General features: G+C 35.5%; 1 protein-coding gene and 1 long non-coding RNA gene across 11 annotated transcripts in view; one reads left to right on the forward strand and one right to left on the reverse strand.

The window, feature by feature from the left end:
- The window catches only part of LOC147837108 (uncharacterized), a 39,488-nt gene extending 13,671 nt beyond the window's left edge, over window positions 1-25,817 (forward strand). For 3 of the 10 annotated variants that reach the window (XR_015478522.1, XR_015478527.1, XR_015478526.1), the window contains 4 exons: window positions 6,875-7,008; window positions 7,169-7,328; window positions 14,774-14,875; window positions 24,854-25,817. Coding sequence is in view for 3 of the 10 variants with exons in the window: in XM_087240908.1 (XP_087097034.1) it covers window positions 6,982-7,013; window positions 7,169-7,328; window positions 14,774-14,875; window positions 24,854-24,868 (309 nt within the window). In the remaining 7 variants the exon portion in view is untranslated. Of the gene's footprint in view, window positions 1-6,874; window positions 7,014-7,168; window positions 8,308-13,685; window positions 13,830-14,773; window positions 14,876-22,453; window positions 22,676-24,853 lie in introns of those variants that run through there. The other 7 variants (XR_015478521.1, XR_015478523.1, XM_087240909.1 and 4 more) reach the window with 5 other exon arrangements.
- Window positions 16,496-18,084, reverse strand: LOC147846370 (uncharacterized). The gene is made up of 5 exons (XR_015478528.1): window positions 17,951-18,084; window positions 17,055-17,138; window positions 16,880-16,934; window positions 16,705-16,780; window positions 16,496-16,630 (listed from the first exon to the last, which is right to left on the reverse strand). It is a non-coding gene; the product is annotated as an uncharacterized LOC147846370 (long non-coding RNA).
- Window positions 25,818-26,041: the final 224 nt, after the last annotated feature.

A 26,041-nucleotide genomic window follows, 5' to 3' on the forward strand; every position in this document is an offset into this window, starting at 1 on the left:
CTTTTCTTCCCCATTCTGATGCTCAGTTTGAACTGCAGCAGATCGTCTTGACCATGTCTACATGACTACATGCATTGAGCTGCCATCATGTGATTGGCTGATTAGAAATTTGCATTTAATGAGCAGTTGGAGAGGTGTACCTAATAACATGGTAAACATATATGTGGGTGTAAACATACTTTTTTTTTTTTTGATTGAAAAACTATGTGTAAATGGTATTTTTTGCTATATTTTGAAGTGTATGACACACAAATAACCTGTGACAATTTTAATATATGTAAAATCCAAATATGAACTTATATGCCATGTGATTTGCATGTACTTTTTTCATATATGTTTCTATATAGGTTAAGGGCCAGATTTATATAATATACCCTACTTGGGTAAGAAAATGTAACCCATTTTAATGGCCAATCAAAAGCCACCAGAATGCAGGATTCCTCTGTGGAACTGTGCCACCCAGCGCTGCCCGTCAAACCCAAACACTGTTATCAAGCTCTGAACATGGCATTGGGCTATTGTATCACTGAAATCATGTGGGTATATATCTTCATTCTTCCTCTTTCCGATGGCTTTGTATGAGGAGTCAGGCTCTAAGTGGGTTTCTGCAGTCACCTGAGAGTTGAATGAATAAAATATGCTATATATTGTACAAACTAGGCTACAGACGCTATTGCATCACACTTTACTGCAAGCTTTCACAGAGATAAAGCGCAGCTTAAACCATGAAGCCGAGTAGCACCGCTGCCATTTGGTAAAATATAGTAATCACGATTTGAACTCCGGAGACCTGGGGCCATTTGTAGGTTAATTACACGCTGGTAAAATTAAAATGAGCTCTGTTGACCAAAGTGAATCGTGTTCTCCACTGGTGCCTTTACTTAAGAATGCTGTATATTGTGCTGATTACGTTTTTAAAACATGCTGATAATATCAGCCAACATTTGTTACAATGCTGTAATATTTAACAGAAATAAACAGTTTTAGTCTGAGAATTATTACACTTGCAGGAGGTCATTGACTTCATTTTAATGTATGATGTTGTTTTACTTACAGTATTATACTAACCATTTTTTTTGTTGTTTTTCATGTATATTTAAGTTAATCTATGATGAAAATCTAAACTTCTGTATGTTAGCACATATATTTATGAAGGATCAATGAAAGAAAGTGTGGGATTCAGTAATGTTACCACTGATCTTTCTGATGCTTTAACTCCTTTAAGGAAGAAGATTGATGCAGTGGGAACAAAACATTTTTGAGCAAACATTACTATCACCAAAACCCTATATTTTTAAATTGGAATCATCCAGTATAAAAATTATTCGTAAATTATAGTTTTCTGTGTTGCGTGATTTATGTTTTTATTTTCCCCCATTTATTTTCGGTGTTGATCTGTCTTCCAACAACTTTTAACCTTGAAAGGTTTCAAAAAAGGTTTAATTAGCATTTTTTAATAGTTTAAAATGATGTGTTGTCTTGGTTGGGGTTGCATATTATGGGACAAAAACCTTGTAATAAGCTGCCCGTACATTTTTTGTTTCTTTCTTATTTCCTTCTTACTTATTTCTTTCTATATATATTATTTACTATATGTTATATTATTTCAAATGACTAAAAGTGTCAATAAAAGTCATTTTGTAAATCACAAAAATACGGAAACAGTTTTTCCACCATCACCATCTTTAAGATCACTTAAGTGTTTGTATGCACACCGTTTATAAACCTATTTGGGCTTGTTTTTTTTGTTCTTGAACTTTTGTTCTCAGCATTTTGGAACTGCAAGTTAACAGAATTGTGGTTCTTGCCTCACAATTTTACCTAAACTTAAAGTTGTTTAGATTTTTTTTATTTATTTTTTTTACAGTTTATCTTGTCAATCTGAGAGAAAAAAAAGACTCATTGTGAATCTATTTCAATTTTGAAAAAGAAGATAAGAATTCTGAAGGGGAAAATAAGCATTGCAAAATATGAGAAAAATAAAGTCAGATTTTGCATTGCAATGAGAAAGGAAATCTGGATTGTAAAATACAAACTCACTGTCTCAAACACAACCTTGAAAATTATGACAAGAAAAGCCCAAGACAAAATCTGAATTTACAATATATAATCTCTAGATTGTGAGAAGAAATCATACTTACCATGCATTTAAATGATTTGTTTTATTCAGTAGCAAAAGCAAAAGTTATTTAAGAGTAACTCTCTCTAGTGGCCCTGGTAACTCTGGATGTGATGCAGATATTCAGTATCACCAGTGTTGTAATAACATAGTGTCCCATACTGAAATCTGATCTATGGCAATATATGCAAATTACATATATAACATACAATTAAGATTTTCTTTTATTCATTCATTTTTCTTTGGCTAAGTCTCTATTTCAGGGGTTGCCACAGCGGAATGAACCTTCAACTGCTGGAATAGTTTTATGCTTTACGCAGTGGATGCCTTTCTGGCCAAAACTCAGCACCGGGATAGTGTATTTACCATTCAAGAACATGATGTAGAATATGGCAATATCATCACCTTGGAATTATAAGGTTTTGCGTTCTGAATGATTTTGAGGTAATGACCTTTGAAGTTTTTACATTCCATATAGCAAACAGTATGTTTGTAACATTTGTTTTTTTAAATAAAAAGTCTAAAAATGTAAACATGTCTTAAAAAACATCCCATAATGTAAATAAGTTATCATTTAATAAGAATATGTCAACAACTCAATTGACAAAAATGTCAGATAAAACCATATAATGCTAAGGTGACAAAATGTGGTAATGACATAACACACAAGTTCATTATTGGATTTCACATATATAAATTCTATGTATGAATTGTATTTTTGAATATTACAAAAATGGCTTTACATATATATTTTTTCAGACATTGCAAAAGAAAAATTATATATATATATATATATATATATATATATATATATATATATATATATATATATATATATATATATATATATATATAAGTTGCATAGAAATCTATTGTATAAATCTAAAATACAAATCTAAACTCAAGTGCCATATACTGTATGTAATTTGCAGATTTCTATATGGGGTAACTGGACTTATCTTTTAAGATGCATTTGCTACCCAGAATCTCTTAAGTGATTCATGAAATATGTCCAAGTCATTTAAATTTTTTTTTTACCATCATTTTTATTAGCTTTTTTGAGTTTTACTCATTATCATGATCAACTATAAAGAAGAATTTCATTGACTTGTAAATCTTCATGCATCAGGTGACTGAAAAAAACAAAAAAACAAATAGGCAGCACAGTGGCTGGGTCAGTTGATATTTATGTGTGGAGTTTGCATGTTCTCCCCATGTTGTGTGGGTTTCCTCCAGGTGCTGCGGGTTTCCCCCATAAGTCACTGAAAAAAACATTTCTGCAAAATTGTTGCAAGCAATTTATATGGGTTGAATTTAAACAAACAAATACAATTTAATAATGATACTTTTTTGATCATGAACATTGTTCATGAACATCAGATTTACTAATTTTTCAAAGCTAAGTGGTTGTAAACCGTTTATTTGGACTGAATTTGAACAACCAAAATAAATTGAACATTATTACAAAATTAAATTTGTTTGAATTCACGGCAAATAAAAGGTTTATAACCACTTAGCTTAAAAAAATTGCAAATCCAAAAAAAAATTTTTGAATAATTTTTTTTCTGTGAATAACAAAAAACAAATGCTAAATTTGCAAACACACAAACACAACGGTTGCCATCTTTTTACTATCAGCTTGGAGAAAACTGAAAATGGTGTTAAAGCTGATTTGAACCATATTCCGCTATGAGTGAGATTACATTGAACTACATCATAAATCATTGTTCAATTTGGTGGTTTCGCCAATAAAAATGGCAGTCCTTTCAGATCTTGTGATGGACAGGTTCAATTTATCTGTTAGTGCAGTGGGTGTCATAGATCTAACATAAAACAGGATCGCAATAATACATTTTAGATAAATCTTCATTATGAGTTAGCTGCTATCTAAGCATGTACGCTTTCATGAAAAATGGCGTTAAATGAATTTATAATGAAGATTATTTGAACGTTCTCATAAATGTCAAGGTTGTACCAAGGTAAACACTGCAGACAATGTAAATATTAATCCCTCCTGTATTTCTGTATTTCTCCTGGTACATTATTTCTGCAGATGAACAAAACAATTATTAGAAATGCTGGACTTCTACTGCCTTTGAGAAATAAGAAATGCACTTGGGAAATCAAAATTGTGTATTATTGTTATTAATGTTATCATTTATATTTTCTAGCGTGCACATTCTCGAGGCATGATCAAGTTAGTTATCTATGGCCTCAATTTAAATGATGAATCACCTCTTTATAAGCTAGTCTGCGTTTTTGCCATGCGTATGCCTTGCTCCAGTCCAGGAAACCTGAAACTGATCAGGATTTAATCAAAATGATTTTTAATCAGTATTTTTTTTTAACTCAATGCTATGTAAAAAGGGATTTAAATACTGGTTTTTGGACAGGAGTTAATTTAGCATACAACACACACAATATTAAATTTGATTCTGCTGCTTGAATAAACATGGGCAAGGCAGTGACGATGGCAGAAAAGCTGAATTTTCTATAGAAATAATGCTGTTTTTATAAAAGTATATCCTGAACCTGATTGTAGACAGTAAAGATGATGACGGCTCTGTGTTTTATGACTTCATTATAAAACATTAATTAATAGAAAGTAGATATGAGGTATGGGAATAATGATTAGTGAATAAAGAACCACTGGACACCTTTTTATAGCAAGATCGTGCTCACGGGTTTCCAAGGAGCATTGTTTAACAACTATGGTTGGCTGTATCTTTACCCAAAAATATGATCAATGCTGTGTTTTTTGAATCAACATTTTTTTTTTGCACTGAAAACAAGCTAAAAATGCAGTGAATATATTTCATGCTTTGCACTTTATTTCATGATATTTTGTTAGGTGGATTTAGTGATATATTCATCTGAACAGAATCATTTTTTAACTAGAACTACACCAGTGTTTTACCACTACTTTCCTGCCTGATTTGATGAAATGTTTCCAAAATTTAAAATACTGTTATGGCTTTTTTATTCTCTTTTCTCCATTTATACTATGTCTATCTGCTTTAACACAATCACCATTGTAAAAGTGCTATAGAAAATGATGACATTTTTTGCTATTTAATTTTTTATTATGTTCAGTCCACATAGATTTCTAAAAAAAGAAAAAGTAAAAACACTTAAAGGGATATTCTGCCCCAAAATTAAAATGCTGTGATTATTTACTCACCATTTACTTATTATCAATACTTTTTATAACCAATACATTTAATGATTACCAGTAACCCTTGTTACCAATGTTTTGCAGTACTAACATCTACACATACCTTTGTCACACAGACAAAAGCACAAACAAAAACATGTGGGGATGAGAAAGAAATATGAACCTTATGGCATTCATTCATTTTCCCTCAGCTTAGTCCCTTATTTATTAGGGATCGACTGTTTCGGCATATGTTTTATGCAGCGGATGCCCTTCCTGATGCAACCCAGTACTGGGAAATATCTATACACTCATACATTACAGCCAATTTAGTTTATTTAATTCACCTATAGCGCATGTCTTTTGACTGTGGGGGAAACCGGAGCACCTAGAGGAAACCCACATGAACACGGGGAGAACATGCATAGAAATGCCAACTGACCCAGCCGGGACTCGAACTAGTGATCTTCTTGCTGTGAGGTGACAGTGCTAACCACTGAGCCAGTATTTAATATTAAACATCATAGTAACATGTGACATTAAATTATTGCAACAAACATTATTTATTAACATTAGATATAACAGAAAAGTAGGTAATTGAGGAGAAAACTAAAAAGAAACATATAATGTAAAAAAAAATAATAACATAAAAAAATGCAGTCTCATGACGGGAATTCTAGAAAAGTGAATTTACATTTATTCTCTAAATATAGTAAACATTACTATTAACCAGGTTATACTGTAGTATGTTTACAGTATTATACTGTTAAAATCACACTAATTTTTAAAGTTCTTAATACAAAGAAATTCAATTTAAATGATTTAAATGTTTTCCTCCAATTTTGAATTCCTCATGTGCATTTTATGGTGTTTTAGAGATTATTGAAATGTCTGTAAACTAAATGGATAATGTCCTGAAACAAAATGACCATCTCCTTTTCCAATCATTTCCTTACAGTGCAAGAAATTACTCTGTAACCCGTCTAAGTGCTTTGCATTTGCATGAATTACAAGTGATTTCAATTTCAAGACAATATTAATCTTGAAACCAATATATTGCTTCATGATTACAACATTATAGCTGCAGGCTAAGTTGGTTTATCCAGATTTAGTATTTAGCCTCTAAGTGTTGATCTGTCCTCCCAACAGTTAGATCCACACTAATCAATCTTTCCTCCTCGGTCAGGGTAATAAGCATTGATTGCCTTATTTGCAATCCATTTTAATTTGAGATGATTTGCTGCATTTGAACATGGTCAGCTTTCACTTCCTCACAGTTGTTAGAAAAGGAAAGGCATTTTATGTTACTCAAATGGGTGAAAAAGCTCAGCATACACAACATCAGCATCAACGACTCATATATTAAAAAGTTAACGACTGCATTGACTTATACTCGCATTTTATCTTGTAGAATGATCAGCAGAATAACAAAGTCACACAGTTTCCCCTCAGAGATCAATAAAGTATCTTTCTCTGTTCTCTCTTTTTTGTGCGGCTACAATTTATTGCTGCTACAGAACACACTGGCTAGAAGTTGGAGTACTATTAATACCCTTAGTTTGCTGAATGGTCTTTGAGTTTAATATTTCATTGATCCCTAGGTGGCTTACAGACATGAAATATCCTGGGTTTCCATGGTGACCTACCACCCTCATCCTGCAGATTTGATGGCGGAAACTGGGCAAGTCAGCAGCAACTTCTGCAAAGCATGAGCGCTCACTCTACCCGAACTAAGGCAAGGTGGCTCCATTCTGTCCTATAATGCATTTATAGCAGCAGTCGTTTAGGAAAATAATAACTACAACAATGAAGTAAATTTATCAGAGCTTCCCTGCTGCATCCGGAGAGTGCCAGGTTTATTAATTTAATAACTCTCCCTCTCTCTGCTGATTCAGGGTTGCAGTGGGTCCTCTAAACATCTGTAACCCGCCGTTCTGTTGGCCTCCTGCACCTCTTCAGCTCATCCCAATAGGATCTTATCACTCCTTGCTGGATTTTCTGCTCACAAAAGAAAGCATTAACTCTACCCTGCACGCTCGTGCAGAAGAGACAGAGGTATTCCTGAAGAGAAATGTTTCCTTTTCTTATTCCCAAACCAGTGTAGTTAAAATGCAAAAGATGACCAAAATGTGTGGTTAAGAAAGCTTACTTTGAATTTTTGCTTGGCACAATAATCCCTTGTTGATGGTGCTGGCAAAACAACAGCAAAAACAACAACAGAAACAACAACAAAAACATACGAATGCAGAAAACATACCTATTGGAATCTTATGGGCGACGCAGTGGCGCAGTGGGTAGTGCTGTCGCCTCAGAGCAAGAAGGTCGCTGGGTCGCTGGTTCGATCCTTGGCTCAGTTGGCATTTCTGTGTGGAGTTTGCATGTTCTCCCTGCATTCACGTGGGTTTCCTCCGGGAAGGGCATCTGCTGCTTAAAAATGCGCTGGATAAGTTGGCGGTTCATTCCGCTGTGGTGACCCCGGATAAATAAAGGGATTAAGCCAACAAGAAAATTAATGAATGTTTAATGAATCCTGAAAAAATGGATCAAAGTTTCTACAGCCAAACTAATACCTGTAGAAATAAATGTTTCCTACATTTATTTTCTCTAGAACAGAGACACCAAAGTAGGACCCGCGAACAAAAGTTGGTTCATGGTAATCTTTGATTTGGCCCGTCATGCCTTCTGAAAATGATGGGGAAGTGGTTGGGGTGAATGCCTTTGACAGTGATCGTCATTTTGAATTTAACAGATTTCTTTGTTTCTTTGTTTTATTGCTAAGCTTCAACAAAGCCAACTAAAGTTAAATGATTTAATTAAATATCGTAAATGAATCAGACTTTAAAATGTATACTATCACTTGACAGATGCACAAGAAATCTGCGAGGAAATCAAAGTAAGCTTGACTAGGTGTATTCAGTATTGAACTTGCATCGTAAATGAGATTGCTTATGTTTTACTGTAATACGTTTATTATAAAATGTTGAAAATGATACTGCATTAGTCAATAAAAATGATTGTATAAAATGTTTTAAAAGGAGGCAATTTTATTCCATATGCACCAAAAAGAAGTTCCAAAAATCAAGGTATTGCGACACAGGCACATTGGAAAAAATTTGCCCTGGATGTACATTATTGAGATCTAAAAAATATGAGCTTGTTGGTACATACAACATTGGCTCATTCTAAAAACGTAGCCCAATTTACATTTCTGGAGAATGTGAATTATGTAGCCAGAAGTACATATGGCTGCATTTTGTCTTTAAAACAAATGCTACAGGGCGGTATGACGTCTTTGCTTTTCTCGCTTACCAGCTGAACGCTTACCTCCGTATGGAAGGCTTTTCCATTGTTACCAGTTTGTAAGGTTGCTCTTCATGTACATTGGCGGACTAAAGACAAAGAGTAGAGTTGACCCCCACAATAGGGTTTGAGTTTGGTGAAGAATGGTTCCAGAAAGTGGGTAAGACAAAAACAGAAGCCAAAAAATAAAATTAACAAGTAAATAAAAGGGTGAGAATGTGGTAAAATCTGAAAACCTTTGCTTTTTAAAACACTGCGGTTTAGTGTAGTGGGTGGGCAGGTCTGTGATTTTTAAAACACTATTGGTTGGGTTTAGGATGGGGGAGGGTGGGTGTATTGGTCGGTTGGTCAGTCAGTATGTTTGTTAGTCAGTCAACACTGGCCTCTGGTGGATTTTCGTATGTGCAGCATGTGCGAATGGCACTCGTGAGCGAAATATGAGATCTGAAAAAGTATACGCTACGGCCTTTTTTGGATTCACGAAAACAAAAACAGCAAAAAACGTAGCTCCTGGTACGTATTTTGTGATTTCCAGAAATATATATATTAAGGTACCTAATCAGAATGAGCCTGGGTTGGGTACATATCGCTGCATTTTATATGTAAAACAAACCCCTATGGGGCGTTACTGCTGACTTCTCATTTCCATAAGGACATTTTTTCGAGCATGATTGGTTTGCACATGGCATCAGAAGGTAAAGTGGACAGAGGTTCGAGTCTGGTGAAGGATGGTTCCAGAAATCAGGAAAAACCAAACCCAATAAAAGCAGCATGTGATCAACTTTTCTCTTCTAATTTGCTTTTGAAAACAATTGGTTGGGTTTAGTGAAGGGGGCGGATGGGTCAGTGAATATCAAGCTGATATAGTGTGCACAACGATGCTCAAGATGAACGTTTTGCATACATCGGCCTCATACACCATACATGGTGGATTTACATGAAATGGCATGTCTAATGGCATGAAATGCCCCAGCAACATTTTTGTGATTGTCAAAAATGTACACACCACCTTCTAGGTGATTGGTGAAATAAAAAAAAAAATAAATAAAAAAACGGCAAGAAAACATAGTCCAGGGAACATATTTGTTGGTTCTCAAAAATGTAGTCCTGGGCACATGTTTTCAATGAGCCTGGGTTGAGATATTATTGAGATTTACATGCCAGCTTTTCATATATCCTGCCATATAGCAGATCATTCGTTAATGGTTACATCTGCTATGTGCGGTTATGACAACTTTCTACAATCAAAACTAATTTCTTTCCAGTGTTTTTATTTGTCAGTATAGTGACTTGGTACATTTTGTCACATTAGATGGGCATCTCCTCTGTCTTTGTGTCCAACAGACTCATACAGGAGTGTGTTTCAAGATCTAGTATGTAAACATCTCACATCAGCAGAAAATCACTAGAGTTGAACATTGAACCCAGGCAAAGTCCCACAACTCAAGATTTTATTTTCAGAGTGTTAGGCAGATAAATGTGGGATAAAACAGCGTTAGACTCCTGTAGTGTGCCTCACTCTGCATGGCTTTAGTGTTTGAACACACACACACACACACACACACACACACACACACACACACACACACACACACACACACACACTTCAGAATATGTTTAGGACTATATTTAGGGCTCGGCAAGTTACACATTTTTTTAAGTTATTTTAAAGTTATAATTTGTATAATGATGATCTCAGAGACTACTTGCTACAGGGCTTTCTCTTCCACCTCTAATCAGCATACCATATGAACAATCCTGAAAGAAAAGCCCAGTGGACATTCTTCATTACGGCGAAATGCTTTGTAGATGTTGTGAGACATGTTTTCCATTTTTACGTGTGAAAATGCTTTGTAAGCCCTGCCCATGGGTTTCTTCTTGGTTTGTAAACCGATCACTAAGTTGTTAGTGCAGCTCGTTGTTAGCACACTTACATGTTCACAGCACAAGGGCTCACACAAGGGCTTTTCACACAGCGGTAAACCATGGATTATCATCATTCGTAAATCCATTTTTAGTCCATGTTATAGGGGAACTTTTCACATTTGCAGTTTCAAAAGTGGGGTTATTAAAACAAAAAAGTTTTAATAGAGGAATATGAAGGCAGGTATAGTTGCTATTTCATTGACAAAAAAGCCCATTGTCCACTTTCAATAGCGTTAAGATGTATAAAGAAATGTTCACATAGAAGTCAATTTTAAACCAAGCAGCTTTTCTGTCAGACAAATTTTCATGGCCAATTTGAATGATGAGGACACAAAAGGACACAAAATCTGTTCTGAGACGTTTTTTTGCCCTCAGACAAAATTGTATTTCTATTGTGACTAGATCTTGCTCACAAAAAAATTGCCCACTGTTTGAAATTACAGAATTGGTGGCACTTTTGGATTAGGGCGCATCCGCTCAAACCGACTAACAAATAATAACAAATCATTTGAGATAACAAGGATATGCTACAAATAATCCTTATCCGACAGTGTGTCCTCTATCAAGCTGTTTTATCTATCTACAGGAAGAAAATAATGTAACGCTTGGCATTTTAATGTGACATTGGTATCATAAGAATATCAGTGACAAAATCTCTTCGTTCCACTTGCTGTTTTTTAATTCCTCCTGATTGTTTTCTTTTGCGCTGTATTATTATGAAAAAGACAGCAGACAGTAGCGTGCTGCTCTTCTGTTTTTATCTCCAATTAAATCATGCACACTTTTCTCCCAGTGTTGCATGCTGTGCTTTAAACCATATTTGTCTGTCTCACCTATTAAAGTAAAAACTTCTAATCCCTGTAGTGTTAGTATAGTTTACTGGAACAGCTGTAAAGTAAAACATCTGTCAAATGAGAAAACACACTCCTCTACAGTTATTTCCGGCCAGTAAATGATAGAAACCCAACAGGCACAGGATGTCAACATGACGTCAGATTGACGTTTGACTCCAACATTGTGAGGATTTAGCATTTTGGGTTGAAGTTAAAATCAGGATGACGTCGGAATCCAACATCAGAGTGCAACATTGGACAGATGTTGGATTTTGGTCACATTCCAACGCAACCTAAACACAACCTAATATCAACGTCCAATGATGTTACAGCTTGACTATGTGTGGATGTTACCACTATGATGTTTATAAGATGTTGGATTTTGGTTGCCATTATTAATGGATCCATGCGTTAGATTTTGGTCACTTTCCAACACACTCTAGCTTGCATGGTTTTGGGATCGGTAGAAAAACGCATCTATGGATTTGCTCTTCAGTGTTTGGACTCTCAGTAGTGATTTTTAAACCACACTGAACTGAGCTAAACTGAACTGAACTTAAACACTAAAAAACTGAACTACACTGCTCCAATTTACTATGACCTTTTATGTGAAGCTGCTTTTACACAATCTACAATGTAAAAGCGCTACACAAATAAATCTGACGTTGTTATTGGACATCAAAATAACGTCCACATAGAGGTAAGTGTCAAGTGGTAAGCGCAAAATGGAACTGCGCCACACCACCCCGTATCGCTAGTTTTAAATACAGTCATATACTTCTGGCTACATAGTTTGTGATCTCTAGAAATGTACGTTTTCAGTATGAGCCTATGTTGTAAATAAGGATACTAACTTTTTTGGATTGTTTTTGGATTGTGCAATGTGAAACCAGCCTGATCCCATGAGAAAATTGAACTAATTTAGATTTTGCCAGATTAGTGGCTAACTCATACAAATTTGTTGTTTTAAAAAGGAGGCGTGGCATCCAACCCCACTCCTAAACCCAACTATTATTGGGGGATAAGCAAATTGTACTAAACTGTACAAATCAGATCATACAAATTCATGCAAAATATCCACTGAATCAAAAAGTTATGAATTGCCACAAAATCGTGTTGGTGAAACGGTAATACGAATACGAAGAATCAGTTGTTAATATAAATGAATTGTTTTTTTAAATATTTCTGTGCAGAAATTTGTTACAGATCTCTGAATTAATGCTGAATTAATTTGAGAGTGTAGGAGTTTACAATTTAACACAAAATAAAAACGATAGATTAAATACGATTTAAGATTTACAATCAAAATCAAATTACAATCACTTGTTTGTAAATAAAGCTACAGCAGGTCTCTCTTTCAGTAGATCCACTAAGTTAAGTTTATTTATGGACTAATTTCGAGAGACTCACATGCTTATGATTGCTTGCAGGCGGCCCCGCATTATTCAATTTTTATTCAAGACGATTCCTAAGCCACTATAAATACCCTAAGTTCCATATGACAGCCATCTTCCTTTTGAAGAATCCCCTACTCCTCCTCCTTTAAAAGATGGGTGACAGGGTGGCCCAGTGGTTAGCACTGTTGCTTCACAGCAAGAACATCTCAGGTTCTAGTCCTTACCAAGCCAGCTGACATTTCTGTGCAGAGATTAGACATTCTCCCCATCCTCACATGGTTTTCCGCTGGGTTCCTCCCACCGACCAAAAACATGCAACTTAAGTTAATTGACTAATCTAAATCGGCACCATAGACATGCTCCAAGTAGTTATCTCTTAAGAGCAATCACTATCTGTTCATTAACTACTACAGCAGGGGAGTTTCGAGATCTACCTGAGCCCAAACTCCCCTCTCGCCTTGCAAACGGTAGGGAGCCATGGGCTCGAGGATCTTATGAGCTCGGGGCTTGCTCCCAGGACAGTATGCCAAACAAGCTTTATAATCAATCATCAGCTAAGTGTGAACTCTTGAAAAGACAGAACATATTACTTTATAAATTGTATTGTTCCTCAGTCATCTAAACCTTTACACATTTTTTCAATTATATTACTGAAATTAACAAGCTGAATAAATATAACAAATGTCTGCTTATGTGGAAAGCGATCCACGAAAAGCTCGGTCCATCTCTACTTCTTCAAGTTTGAAAAGCCCTACATATATGTCATCGTTTTTTTGCTTTGCCGAATTGAATTTTTCCCCCCGTAGAAGCATTAATCACCACAGGCACCAGACGAGAGGAGCAAACTCTGCTTGTTTGTTTTTAGTACTTTTAATTTCCCGACACGAAACACCAACCTGCCATCCCTGGCGGAGTGGCTTTGGTGAAAGGTGATTAAAACTTTTCTTCTCCTCCAGCTTCCATCATCCGTACAGTCTCTCGGTGCCGTCCGGCCCGTTTCCAGAGGCTTGGCCCTTCCCACCTCAGGGAATCTGCCATAATGAGATTTTACTCACAGGCCAGCGCGGGGATATGTGAGAGGAGGCCAGGCTTCATGGAAGGTGAAAACAAGAGCATTATGAATTTCTAATCCCTGATACATTATTCATTCATATTACAAACCCAGAACACAAAGGCGGGCAGGAGAGCACTCACTTCAAACGCTTCTCTGATATCTCGGTGTGGGTAACCGTTGCGTTCTTCAAATGAAGGCAAAGTCTTTAAAATGCATATATTAACGTCTGAAAATAACCGGCGCATGCCATGTAGCTCTGCTCCTGTAAAGGGGGATGAATGGAGTGAAACAAGAAGGGGATGAATAACAAGAGCTAACACATCTGTCAGGAATGCGATTCTGCTGGAGAGGGATAGATTCAAGGAGATTTTTATTGAGTTCTTTTATCTGCTCTTTCAAAACGGTCAGATGAAAGAACTTGTATTTTTTACCTCTGCCACAATCCTGACTTAGCATAGCACACATGTCTTTTCTGTTTCTTTCTTTCACACCTACAACAGGGAATATAAAAGTAGGCTCACATTTTTGGGGGTTGAGAACAGTTTTTCAACATCTTACAGCCTGCAGGAAAGTTGATTTTGTATGACTGAATGTCTGTGCAAGACTGGATTTGGAACATATTTGAAACAAAACGAACATATTGGAAGTAATTATTGCATCATTAAAAATATTTGACATTTTTTTACTATCCTTTTTAAGTATTGCTTAAACCATAATTGTTTTATATAATAAAATAATTAAAAAATGTACAATAAAATAAAATATAATAAATAATATAAAAAGCCTAAAAAAAAAAAAAATCTGCATAGGATCATTCTGAAAACGTACCCCTATATACATTTCTGGAGATCACAAATTATGTAGCCAGAGGGATGCATGGTTGCATTTTGTCTTTAAAATAAATGCTATGGCGCGGTATGATGCCATTTTATTTCGCACTTACCAGCTGAGTGCTTACCTCCATATTAACAGCTTTTCCACTGTTACCAGTTTGTCCAGTGGCTCTCCGCATCGGTCAGCAGACTTGAGACACAGAGCGAAGTTGACCACGATGACAAAATTCAAGTCCGTCAAAGAATGGACAGAAAGCAGGTAAGACAAAAAGAAAAGCCGAAAAATAAATTAAACATAAATAACAGTGTGAGAATGTGAAAAAATCTGAAAACGTAGTAACAATCAGATGAGGACTCTTCTTTTTCACACTCTCAGAAAAAAAGGTACAAAATTGTACCTTTTAGGGTACAAATGGCCCGTCACTGGGGTGGTACCCTTAAGGGTACAAATTTGTACCTCTATTTAAAGGTACAGAATTGTACCTTCTACATTTGTACCCTTTAAGGGACAATTTTGTACCCTAGACACTGAAGGTACAAAAATGTACCTTTTTATATTATATAGTATTTTCAGGGTACTGACCCAGGCATTTTGACCCTTTGGTGACTGCATGCACAAATAAATAAATAAAAAATTCTGGTTCACAGATGTCCATTTTTATTTACTAATGTAGAAATATTTCATTACAACTCACAACTGAATGTGTTAAGAAATAAAATTACACAGCAAGTATAAAGCAGACATGTAAAACAGTAAAAAGAACAATTTAGATAACAAATAAAAACTAAATAATCTACACTTAATACAAAGACCACAAGAATACTGTTTAAGATTTATAAACACATTACACAGGCTACATCAAGTACTGCACTTTATAAAGTCCAAAGTATTTGTCTTTAGTCAGAATACTCGGTCATAAAAATAATTTGTCATCAACATTTTCTCTGAACTTCAGAATGAAGGCAAACTTTCTCTATAAATTGCTTCAACAGTGCAGAAAATCAAATACATCAGTAGATTACTCCTCATCCTCAAGTGGAGTTGTAATTTGTTGTAACACAATATGTGTTTATGCTTTTGATAAACATGACATGTAAAGCACTCATATCTGGAAAATGTTCTTTGATAGTCATTAGGACCACAAGTTATTTAAAATTTTGCTTTATGCATGAATGATAGCAGTGTGCTGGATTAACTTGATGATTGTGATTATCCCAAGAGCATGTAGAGAAACAAAAAACAAGGTTTATCACTCTGGTAACTGGAGTAGATCGAGGCTTGTTGCTGTCCACCGTTTATTCAAAACATTCCACTACAGAAACATCAGGGTGTTCTTCTAATAAGATGGATATGTCAAAAATGTATATTCATCCACATCATTAGCCCGGCCAATCGCAATCTCATCAACTCTGAAGACTGCCATGACTCGTCTTGTTAACACAGTTGTCCAGTCGGTGGCCTCCTCCTGTCCTTGAACTGTTGGATGTGGTGAAGATGATTCACTGTAAATGACAAAGCAATAATGACATTAATATCAGTCACTCTATCACTGATGAAGAGAAAATCCACATGCATAGAAAGTAAAATAATTAATATTCACTGATTAAAAAAAAAGTATCACAGATTAAAAGACTAATATAAATTTCATTCATTCATTCAATTTCTTTTCGGCTTAGTCCCTTTATTAATCTGGGGTTGCCACAGTGGAATGAACCACCAACTTATCCAGCATATGTTTTATGCAGCAGATGCCCTTCTAGCTGCAACCCAGTATTACGAAACATCCAGACACACTTATTCACCACACATTTATACACTACAGACAAATAAACTTACCAAATTCAGCTATAGTGCATGTCTTTATACTTGTGGGGAAACCGGAACACTTGGAGGAAACCTTCACGAACACTGGAAGAATATGCAAACTCCTCACACAAATGCCAACTGACCCAGCCAAGGCTCGAACCAGCGACCTTCTTGCTGTAAGGTGACAGCACTACCCACTGCGTCATCCTAATATAAAGAATATCAAGAATTATAAAATGCATTTATCACAGCATATACTAAACAGAAAACAACATACGCACCGGAGCACAACGAAATGTTGAAGTGTCTCGCTTAACAAGGCTGGCAACATGAGAAGTGCTGCTGTAAAATCAATTCCTGGAACATAAGATGTGGCATACAAACAAATATGAATGAATCCATCCAAAGCTAGAATTTAATAATATTAATCAAGTGGAGAAAGTTTAGAAAGAGTACCTTAGAGTCAGGTCCATAGCATTCTTCAGTTGATCTCTCATCTTTCAATGAATACCTAGAAAATAATTTTAAACACGTGAGTGTACATTTATTGTTGTTTGTAAGTAAAAACCTACAAATTTAAAATAGTATGTAAGCCATTAAAACCATGGTATAGATAATGTGACATACTTACATCTTGTAACTGAGCCATGCTTTCATATGACATGCCTTCATTGGTCTGATGCTGTTAGGCTGCATTCTGTTGTTCTATCTTGTTCTGAAAGACAATTGGAAACTTCAAAAACTTCTGGAAAGCAATAAGATAAAGCAATAACTATTTACTTATTTTGAGATATTAATAAAATAGGTAAAATAGCTCAAGGTACCAGTTTCAGAACAGATGAGACAAATTATTAAATTAAAGAACAAAGTATAACTTAAAACGTCGATTTATACAACATGGTATGTTAATAATTCTACATTAACATAAGTATAACGTTAAACAATAGTAAAGCACCAACAATTCTGGACATGAAAGTTTGTGGACACTCCTCAACATTAATGTAACTTAGACACTGAAACGAAGATATGTACAAGCATACACACGCCACGTTTGTAACTAGCCACGTTTACATAATCAGTCACTTTGTCAGTGACAAAATTGTGATTTTTCTTCACAAAATGGCGGTGTACCTTATATAACCGTCTAAAAATTACATTTCAGCTGTCAACCGTGGCTAGAAAAATGGCCTCAAAATATAAAACATTATCGATAATTACAAATTTCCAGTATTAATAACAAAAAGTTTTATATCAAGGTATATGAAGACTTTAGTCGCGCGAGCTCCGGGCCACACCGCACATTACTCACGGGTCACGGCCCGATTCCGGTGCACGGATACGGCAGCGTCGGCTCGCTTCTGCTGCCGCAGCTGGCCCGAGTGTATTTTGCTAATTGGGTTGCGATTATATTCCGCCGTGGCAACACTTATTAATAAAGCAGTAACGTAAGATATAAGGCGCGAATACGTAACGTAGGCGACAAAGGGAACTTTTACACCGAGAAAACTAACAGCATATAGTACTCACCGTCTATAACGTTATGTCCCTCGGTGTCTTCGATATCACATTGTATTAACTTCTTTAATAAGCTGCAGACATCTTAGCAAACTCCATCCTGCAGGCCAGCCCGGAGCACTTAAAGCGGGGGAAAGCCGAGACCCGAGAGTCAGAGAAAATCAACTGAACACGGCTTCACATGTAAAAATGAGACTGAAAATATACCTTTAATACATTCTTACCTGAAAAGTGTGGACTCTAAAATAGACTTTTCTTTGAAAAGCGAGCGAAGTTCTGTGTAAACAGCCAGCATACTCGACGGACCGCCTCAGTAACAAACACTACTATAACGTCTCAACAAGCCAAATTCTTAAAGAGACAGCAACATCACCACCTGTATGAAGATGCTGTCACTCTGCATGGTTCTTATTCTACATCCCATAAACTAAAGGGTCTTAAACAGTAAGCAAAGACCAGTATTTACGTTTTTAATGATTAAAATTACATTCATTTATAAATTAAATTACTAACATTTTTGAGAAAAAATGTAATTTAAATACATGAAAAAAAAATTAATTATTAAAATATTTAATTCAATCAATTTATTTATTTATTATATTTTTAAATTATGTATTTTAGTATTAATGTTTAGTATTAATACATTTAAATTAGTGTTATATAGTGTCTTGATCTTATCATGAGCTGAGGGTACAATTTTGTTCCTATAGGGAAAGAAAATATATAATTGTACCTTTAAAGGTGCCAAATTGGTCCTTTACGGTACAATTTTGTATCCAAATGTGCTATAAAAGGTACAAAAATGTACCTTTCAAACCTAAATCTGGACATTTGTACCTTTATAGCCCATTTGGGTACAAAATTGTACCCTAAGGACCAATATGGGACCTTTAAAGGTACAATTTTATATTTTGTTCCCTCTAGGAACAAAATTGTACCCTCATTGTACCTTTTTTTCTGAGAGTGCAGAATTGCTTGTTTAAAACTATCAGTTGGTTTTAGGGAAGGGGGTTGGCAGGTCAATCTGTGGTTTTGAAAACATTATTGGTTGGGATTAGGAAAGGAGGTGGGTGGGTCAGTTGATTGTCAGGCATTCAGTAGACAGTGGCCTCTGGTGGATTTACATGAGAAAAGCAGGCGGCAATGGCACCTGCAAGACAAATTTGAGATCTAAAAAAGCATACACAGTGCCATATTTGGCACTCTGCAGAAATATATATAGCAGTAAGTTTTCAGAATGAACCTGGATATCCCATGATGATGATGATGATGATGAGCCTTTATTTGTCAATGTTACATGCAGCGAATTGGATCCGTCCAACCATACACAAACAGGTCAGTTGAGAGGTAGCATAGAAACCATAGTTTTTATCTAATAAAAAAATATATACAAAAAAGTAAAATATAGGCGACATGGGTAGCCCTGTTGCCTCACAATAAGAAGGTCGCTGGTTCAAGCCCTGGCTGGGTCAGCTGGCATTTCTGTGTGGAGTTTGCATGTTCTCTCCGCATCCACATGGGTTTCCTCCGGGTGCTGCACTTTCCCAAAGACATGTGATATAGGTGATTTGGGTAAGCTAAATTGTAGTATGTGTTTGAATGGGAGTGTATGGGTGTTTCCCAGTGATGGGTTGCAGCTGGAAGAGCATCCGCTGTGTAAAACATATGCTGGATAAGTTGGTGGTTGTGGTGACCCATGATGAACAAAGGGACTAAGCTGAAAAGAAAATGAATAAAAATATAATATATAATTCTATAACAAACTAAAAACAAATAAAATCAAAAGAAATCTATTATTTTTTATAAAGGCTAAGCTGAATTTATTTTGAGATTATTAGACTTTTGCATATGCCAGTAATCCGAAACAACATTTATTTGGATCCAATATTGATTAGTGTGCAGTCACATAAAAAACCTACCACTTTCTCTCTCTCACACACACACACACACACACACACATACATAAACGTTTACAATATATACATGGAAAACAAGCTGATTTTCATGCCCAAATAATTATAATGACAGATTCTTTTGGCTTGCAATGTTTAAAGACAGAATACAGGAAAAAGTTACATTTTGAACCCTTGCCAACAAAATGAAAGGTGTTAACAAATAATTTATATACTTTTTTAAGCACCACTGGATTTAAATATTGCTCACATTGGTCACACTTTACAATAAGGTTTCATTGGTTGATGTAAATAACTAATAAATAATGTTAATGTAATGTGCTAACATGAACTAATAATGAATAATACTTGTGCAGCATTTACTAATCATAGTTCAACATTTACTAATGCATTATTATCATCCTAATTTAAGCTTGTTAACATTAGTTAATGCACCTACAAACCAATTGTGTAATCAGTTAACAAACTATCAACAAACAGCTTTTTTTCATTAACCAATGTTACCTAACATGAACAAATGCTGTAGTAAATGCACTGATCATTGTTTGTTCATGTAAATGCATTAACTAAAATGAACTAATACAACCTTATTGTAAAGTGCTTCCCTCACATTTTTGTCTTGAAGGTCCTGATAATGTGTAAAACAGATTTATGAAAGTAAATTTGGGTGACACATTACGGGCTCTATTTTGACGGTCCATGCACAGAGCGCAAAACGCACGGCGCAAAGCTTTCAGGGCGTGTCAGAACGCATTTTTGCTACTTTAAGGACGGGAATATCCGCTTTTTTGAGAGGGTGCTCGCTGCAGAGCCATTTGAGGAGAGCTGAGCTCCAGTGAGGGGGAGCATGAGCTGTCGCTCCTCCTCCTGTAAGCTGTTTTAATGCGTACACCAACCCCACCCCTAACCCTACCCCCAGTGACATCACTAGTAGAAGAAGTGCAAAAAAGGTGGAGCTCAAGCTTAAGCTCCCCCTCGCTGGAGCTCAGCTCTCCTCAAATGGCTCTGCAGCGAGCACCACTTGGCTTTTTTCGCCATGGTGCATGGTCTAAAAGGGTTGAGTTTATTTTCTTAATGAGTTATAGGTGTGTTTTGAGAATAAACCAATTAGAGCCTCATCTCTCATTCACTTTAAGAGCCAGCTGCGTCGTGCCATAAGCACATTTTGACGTAAAGTAAGTTCACTTTCGCTTTTGCTCTCATGGATAGGGAAACCTTTACCCACAGACATCAGTTAGCCTATAAATAATTAATTTCGTTTGTTAAGCGCAAAGATTTGTTTCAAAACTATTTCTTAATTCAGTTTTAATTTCTAGCAAACGAATAAATGAACAATAATAACCAAGTGTTGTCAAAATACTGAGTTATTTACAAATACACCTGCCATGCCCCATATGGTCTAAAATTTTAAAGGTGGACAAATCTAAGCTTGTTTTTAATAAAACAAATATAAATATGGATATAATAAATAATACTGTTAATAATAATAACATTATACAAAAGCAAATTGAATGAACTGAAAAAGCCTCCCGAGATGAAGAAAGTAAGGCAGTGGTTTTTTAAATCTTCATATAGCCTAGAAATTTATTTATGTTTTGTAATATTTGAATCATTTATATTTATATCCTGTATATCCTTATTATATATATATATATATATATATATATATATATATATATATATATATATATATATATATATATATATACATACATACATATATATATCCTTAAGATATTATATATTTTTCATATGTAAAGATATTTGCGTATTGCTCTGCACCTTGTTTGTAGTGTGTAAGCCAGGCGCACTTTGCGCCAGACAATAGACCGACTTTGTTCTGGTCTAAAGATCAGACTTTTTACAGTTTCTCAAAATAGCAACGCGCCAAAACACGCCTGCTTTTTTAGACCAGAACGCCTATGGGCGCACATTTGAGCGCAAATGCATTTGCTATTTAAACAGCGTGGCGCATCACCTCAAAATGACCCTTGCGCCGAGCTAAAAGTAGCAAAAGAGTATTGCGCCGTGCCTTGCGCCACATTGCGCCTGGTGTATGATAGGGCCCTACATTTTCAGTATAAATGCACTTTTTTTATTTGCCAAAATATTTGCTGTTTAACAAAACGGCATACTTTATGTCTTACTTTATATTAATAATTGGTATATCTTAGCATATTGGTAAAATGTTTTATTTTAATTATTAGCATATCACAAAGTGCTTATAGATATTCTTCTCATAATTGAATTTGAAGTATCACATATTTGCAGATATCGGTTTATTGTGAATTTAAAAATTAGGCGTACAATATGCCATGATGTATTTGAAAACCATGGCAGATACTGTATAAATGTTGACAAGTTGTTTTTAAAATGAGGTTAAGGAGTAGATAAAAAAGGACCAGACTGAATTATGATCAGTTCAAGTTAGATTACAGCTTCTAAGTAAATTAAATAAATAAATAAATATATTTCTCAGATGAATTTCTAATCAGGTTTACTTTTCTCTTTATCTCTCTTGCCAGAAATCAAATATTTGCTCTTTTAGTTTCCAAACAGAAACAGATTAATTTTGTTTTTATTTATATTCCTTTCATCGCAGGTTTAAAAAAATGGAAAGGCCAAAACATCTTTAAAGTACTGCGATGGAAATGTGTGCAACATAATGAGAAGGATGAACACAGACATGAGTGGTGGAACCCTTTGAGGTTTCTCTTTGAATAACAAATCCTACAGCTTTCTCACACATTTCATATCTGATGAGAAGATTTAGTGATCACAGTTATTGATTCCAAGAAAACCAAATATTTTAATCACCTTAGGTGATGATGAATAAGCCTTTGATGAAATAACACAGAGGAGATAAAAGTGTCGTTTTCAGAAGCTTGCTCTTTGAACCCGACACAAATAAGAAATAAACAAAAATAAAATAATAGTTTCTTCAGGTTTTGTTGTATTGTATTTTAATTGGTGAAAAATATACAACAAATTTGACAATATTGTGGGTTAACAGTGTAAATACAAAGCCATGTCTGTTTGTATGAATCCATAAAACAGATTGTATGTGCAGTATATGGTGATATCACTCACAAGCACATGGGAAATTCTTGGAAATCGCCAAGAAATGTATTAATATAATTTTGACTTTTTTGTGAGTTTTTACTTTACAACGTCTAAAAAATAATGTTTTGTATAGTATGAGTGTATGTAGTAATAAATTCAATTTGAACATACACTACCTGACAAAAGTCTTGTTGTCAATCCCAGTTGTCATTTAGAAGAAGGTATATTTTTTAGATAAATCATTTGTTGAACTGCATCTCAATCATCACAATTACACCAGAGGACCTATTGGAACCCGCATGGACCCAAGATTCTCACAGAAATCAGTCAGGTTTGGTGAAGGAAAAATCAGGGTTTGAGGTTACTTTCTGTATGGGGGTGTGCGTTATTAAAATATTCGTGCCTTCCATTACATTAAAAATCACAGGAGAGGGCAAATTCTTCAGCAGGATAGCGCCCCTTCTCATACTTCAGCCTCCACATCAAGGCTCCTGAAAGCAAAGAAGGTCAAGGTGCTACAGGACTGGCCAGCCTGGTCACCAGGTACGAATATTATTGAGTATATCTGGGTTAACATGGAGAAGGAGGCATTGAAGATGAATCCAAAGAATCTTGATGAACTCTGAAAGTCCTGCAAGAATGCTTTCTTTGCCATTCCATAAGACTTTATTAATAATTTATTTGAGTCATTGCAGAGATGTATGGATGCAGTCCTCCAAGGAGTCAGACACAATATTCATTCTTTTTCCACTGCACCTTGACTTTTTATTCTATACTGTACATTATTTCTGTTAAGTGATAAGACATTTGTCTAAGCAAAGTCAGACCTTACTGTTGTATTTTAATAATCAAAAAATCAAGAGATAATTTTGGTAAAATAAGCGTAATCTAGAGGCCTTTGCCTTTCATATGAGACACTTTTGATACCAAATGATCAACTAGAAGTCATTATTTGTTGTTGATAGGCGACAAGACTTGAATAATCATACTCAAGGTAAAGTACCATTACTTCATTATTTCATTAACATTACTACATTTTTGTAATGTAGAAGTGTCTGTTTTAAATACCGCTAAAAGAATGAGTAGATGCAGGCATTCTAAAACTACTCAGAAGTAGTGAGTAATGATATGAAAATGATTCCACTAGTGGGCGCAACAAATCAAGCTTATGCAGCACTGATAGAAAACATTTAATTTCTGCATGTGTTTGAAAACGTAACATTCTGTAGCACATAATTTTTCTTGCGAGTGCCATTCGCGCCTGCTCCTCTCATGTACGTCATACGGCCCCGTAGTGTTCATTTTAAAGACAAAATGCAGCCATACATACTTTTGGCTACATATTTCGCGATCTTCATAAATGAATAGGGCTACGTTTTCAGAATGAACCTACAGTATGCTGCAACCCTGTTTTGTGTACTTGCTATAGTAAATAAAATAATAAAAATAAATAAATAATTATATGTAACTCTCATACTAACCCTAAACATATAGTAAGTACATGTAATTAATTAATGCTACCCAGTAGTTAAATGAACAAATACACTGTAACAAGGACACCTTAAAATAAAGTGTAACGCTTTTAACCATTGCTTGCTTTGCTTGCTGAAACTATTTTGAAAGAGCATCCATCTACGACTCCTCCCAATACAAACACATCATATTCATTTCTAGACATTTGGAAGCTTTAGCAGTGACAGGGGGATTTCAAAAACAGCACAGCACACAAAATGAAAAGCAATAACTAATAATAAAACAACACAAACAACTTCGGAAGTGCTCCATCCACAATTAATGAAGCATGTAAAGGCTTCCATGTTTCTCAAAGGCCCCTAATCGCATTTTGTGTTATAAGATGTTTACAGTTTGACGGCTAATTGTGACCATCCTTTGTGTTAATCTCCCTGGTTATTGCTGTCTGTCTGTTAATCCCTTGAAGGAGGCCGGTAGATGAGGCGTGCTTTCAGAAGCCCCTGAGGGCTTGCTAATGCATGCTGATGACTGCACCTTGACAACACCTCCACAGGACCCTTCTCCTGTTTGGCCTGATTTAATTCTATTAGTAGACAACGGAGAATGGGTGAAATGGGGGAAGAGAGAGAGAGAGAGAGAAAAGCAGGAGGAAAAAAAATCAATTACTTTCAGATGATCTCAGAGGATGCCGTTACACACCGTCAAATGACTCTAAGCCAAAAGCGCCGCATTTTGTGAGTGATGGGTCTTTTGTTCTTCACTTCTGCAATCTTATTTGCCTGAGTGAGACATTAAGTCAGGTCATTGGATGCAGATGTGTTGTGCAGCAAAGTGTGAAAAGAAAATCTTAGGGGAGGAAAGGCCTCCAAGAATACTGCAGAAAATATGCCTTCACACACACAAACACACGTATCGTCACCTCATTTCAGGAGGTTGTCATACTGCACGCACACACACACATGGGTAGATGCACAAATGCAAACATCTACAGATTTTACACACACACATTTTTTTTGCCACACTGACAGAGAAGTGTGCTCACATCTGTTCCCTATGGCTGTCAATCATCGTGTCAGGACTCTGAAATGTCTCATCTATCTAGACCGCCTGCACCCATAGACTTCCTCCTGAGCAAGAGAAGGCTGGTCAACTGTCTTGGGGGATTGAAAAACTGAACTCCGTAGGTGACACCGTGTCCATAAGCATTGACTTTTCAGAAAGTGGAATGTGGAAGAATATTTGGGGGTAAAACTATATCAGAATTCATGACACCAAACTTAGAACTTGTGAAGTCAGAACTCAGATTTGTGACATTTTTAACAGGCTGTGTTCTCTACTTGAGATTTTGTTGTTTTCAGTTTGTTCCGCCTCTGTTTTTGACTCTTAAATATTATCTTCTAACTGAATAATAAACAGGTTAGTGTATGCTCCATTCAGTTATTTCCATTTCTGTCAGGTTTTCCTTCCAAAAGCCCTTTCCAAAGCACTTCAATTTACAGTATATACAGTGCTCAGCATTATTAAGTACAACCCATTTTGAAAATAAATATGTTTTATCAATTTCTCAGTGAATATAGGCAATGTATTTTGGTATATTTAAGATTTATTAAACAGATATATTTATTAAAATCATATTTTATTCACCAAAAATATT

Source organism: Danio rerio, chromosome 2 (genome assembly GCF_052040795.2).
Source record: "Danio rerio strain M-AB ecotype USA chromosome 2, GRCz13ab, whole genome shotgun sequence".
Taxonomy (NCBI): Eukaryota; Metazoa; Chordata; class Actinopteri; order Cypriniformes; family Danionidae; genus Danio; species Danio rerio.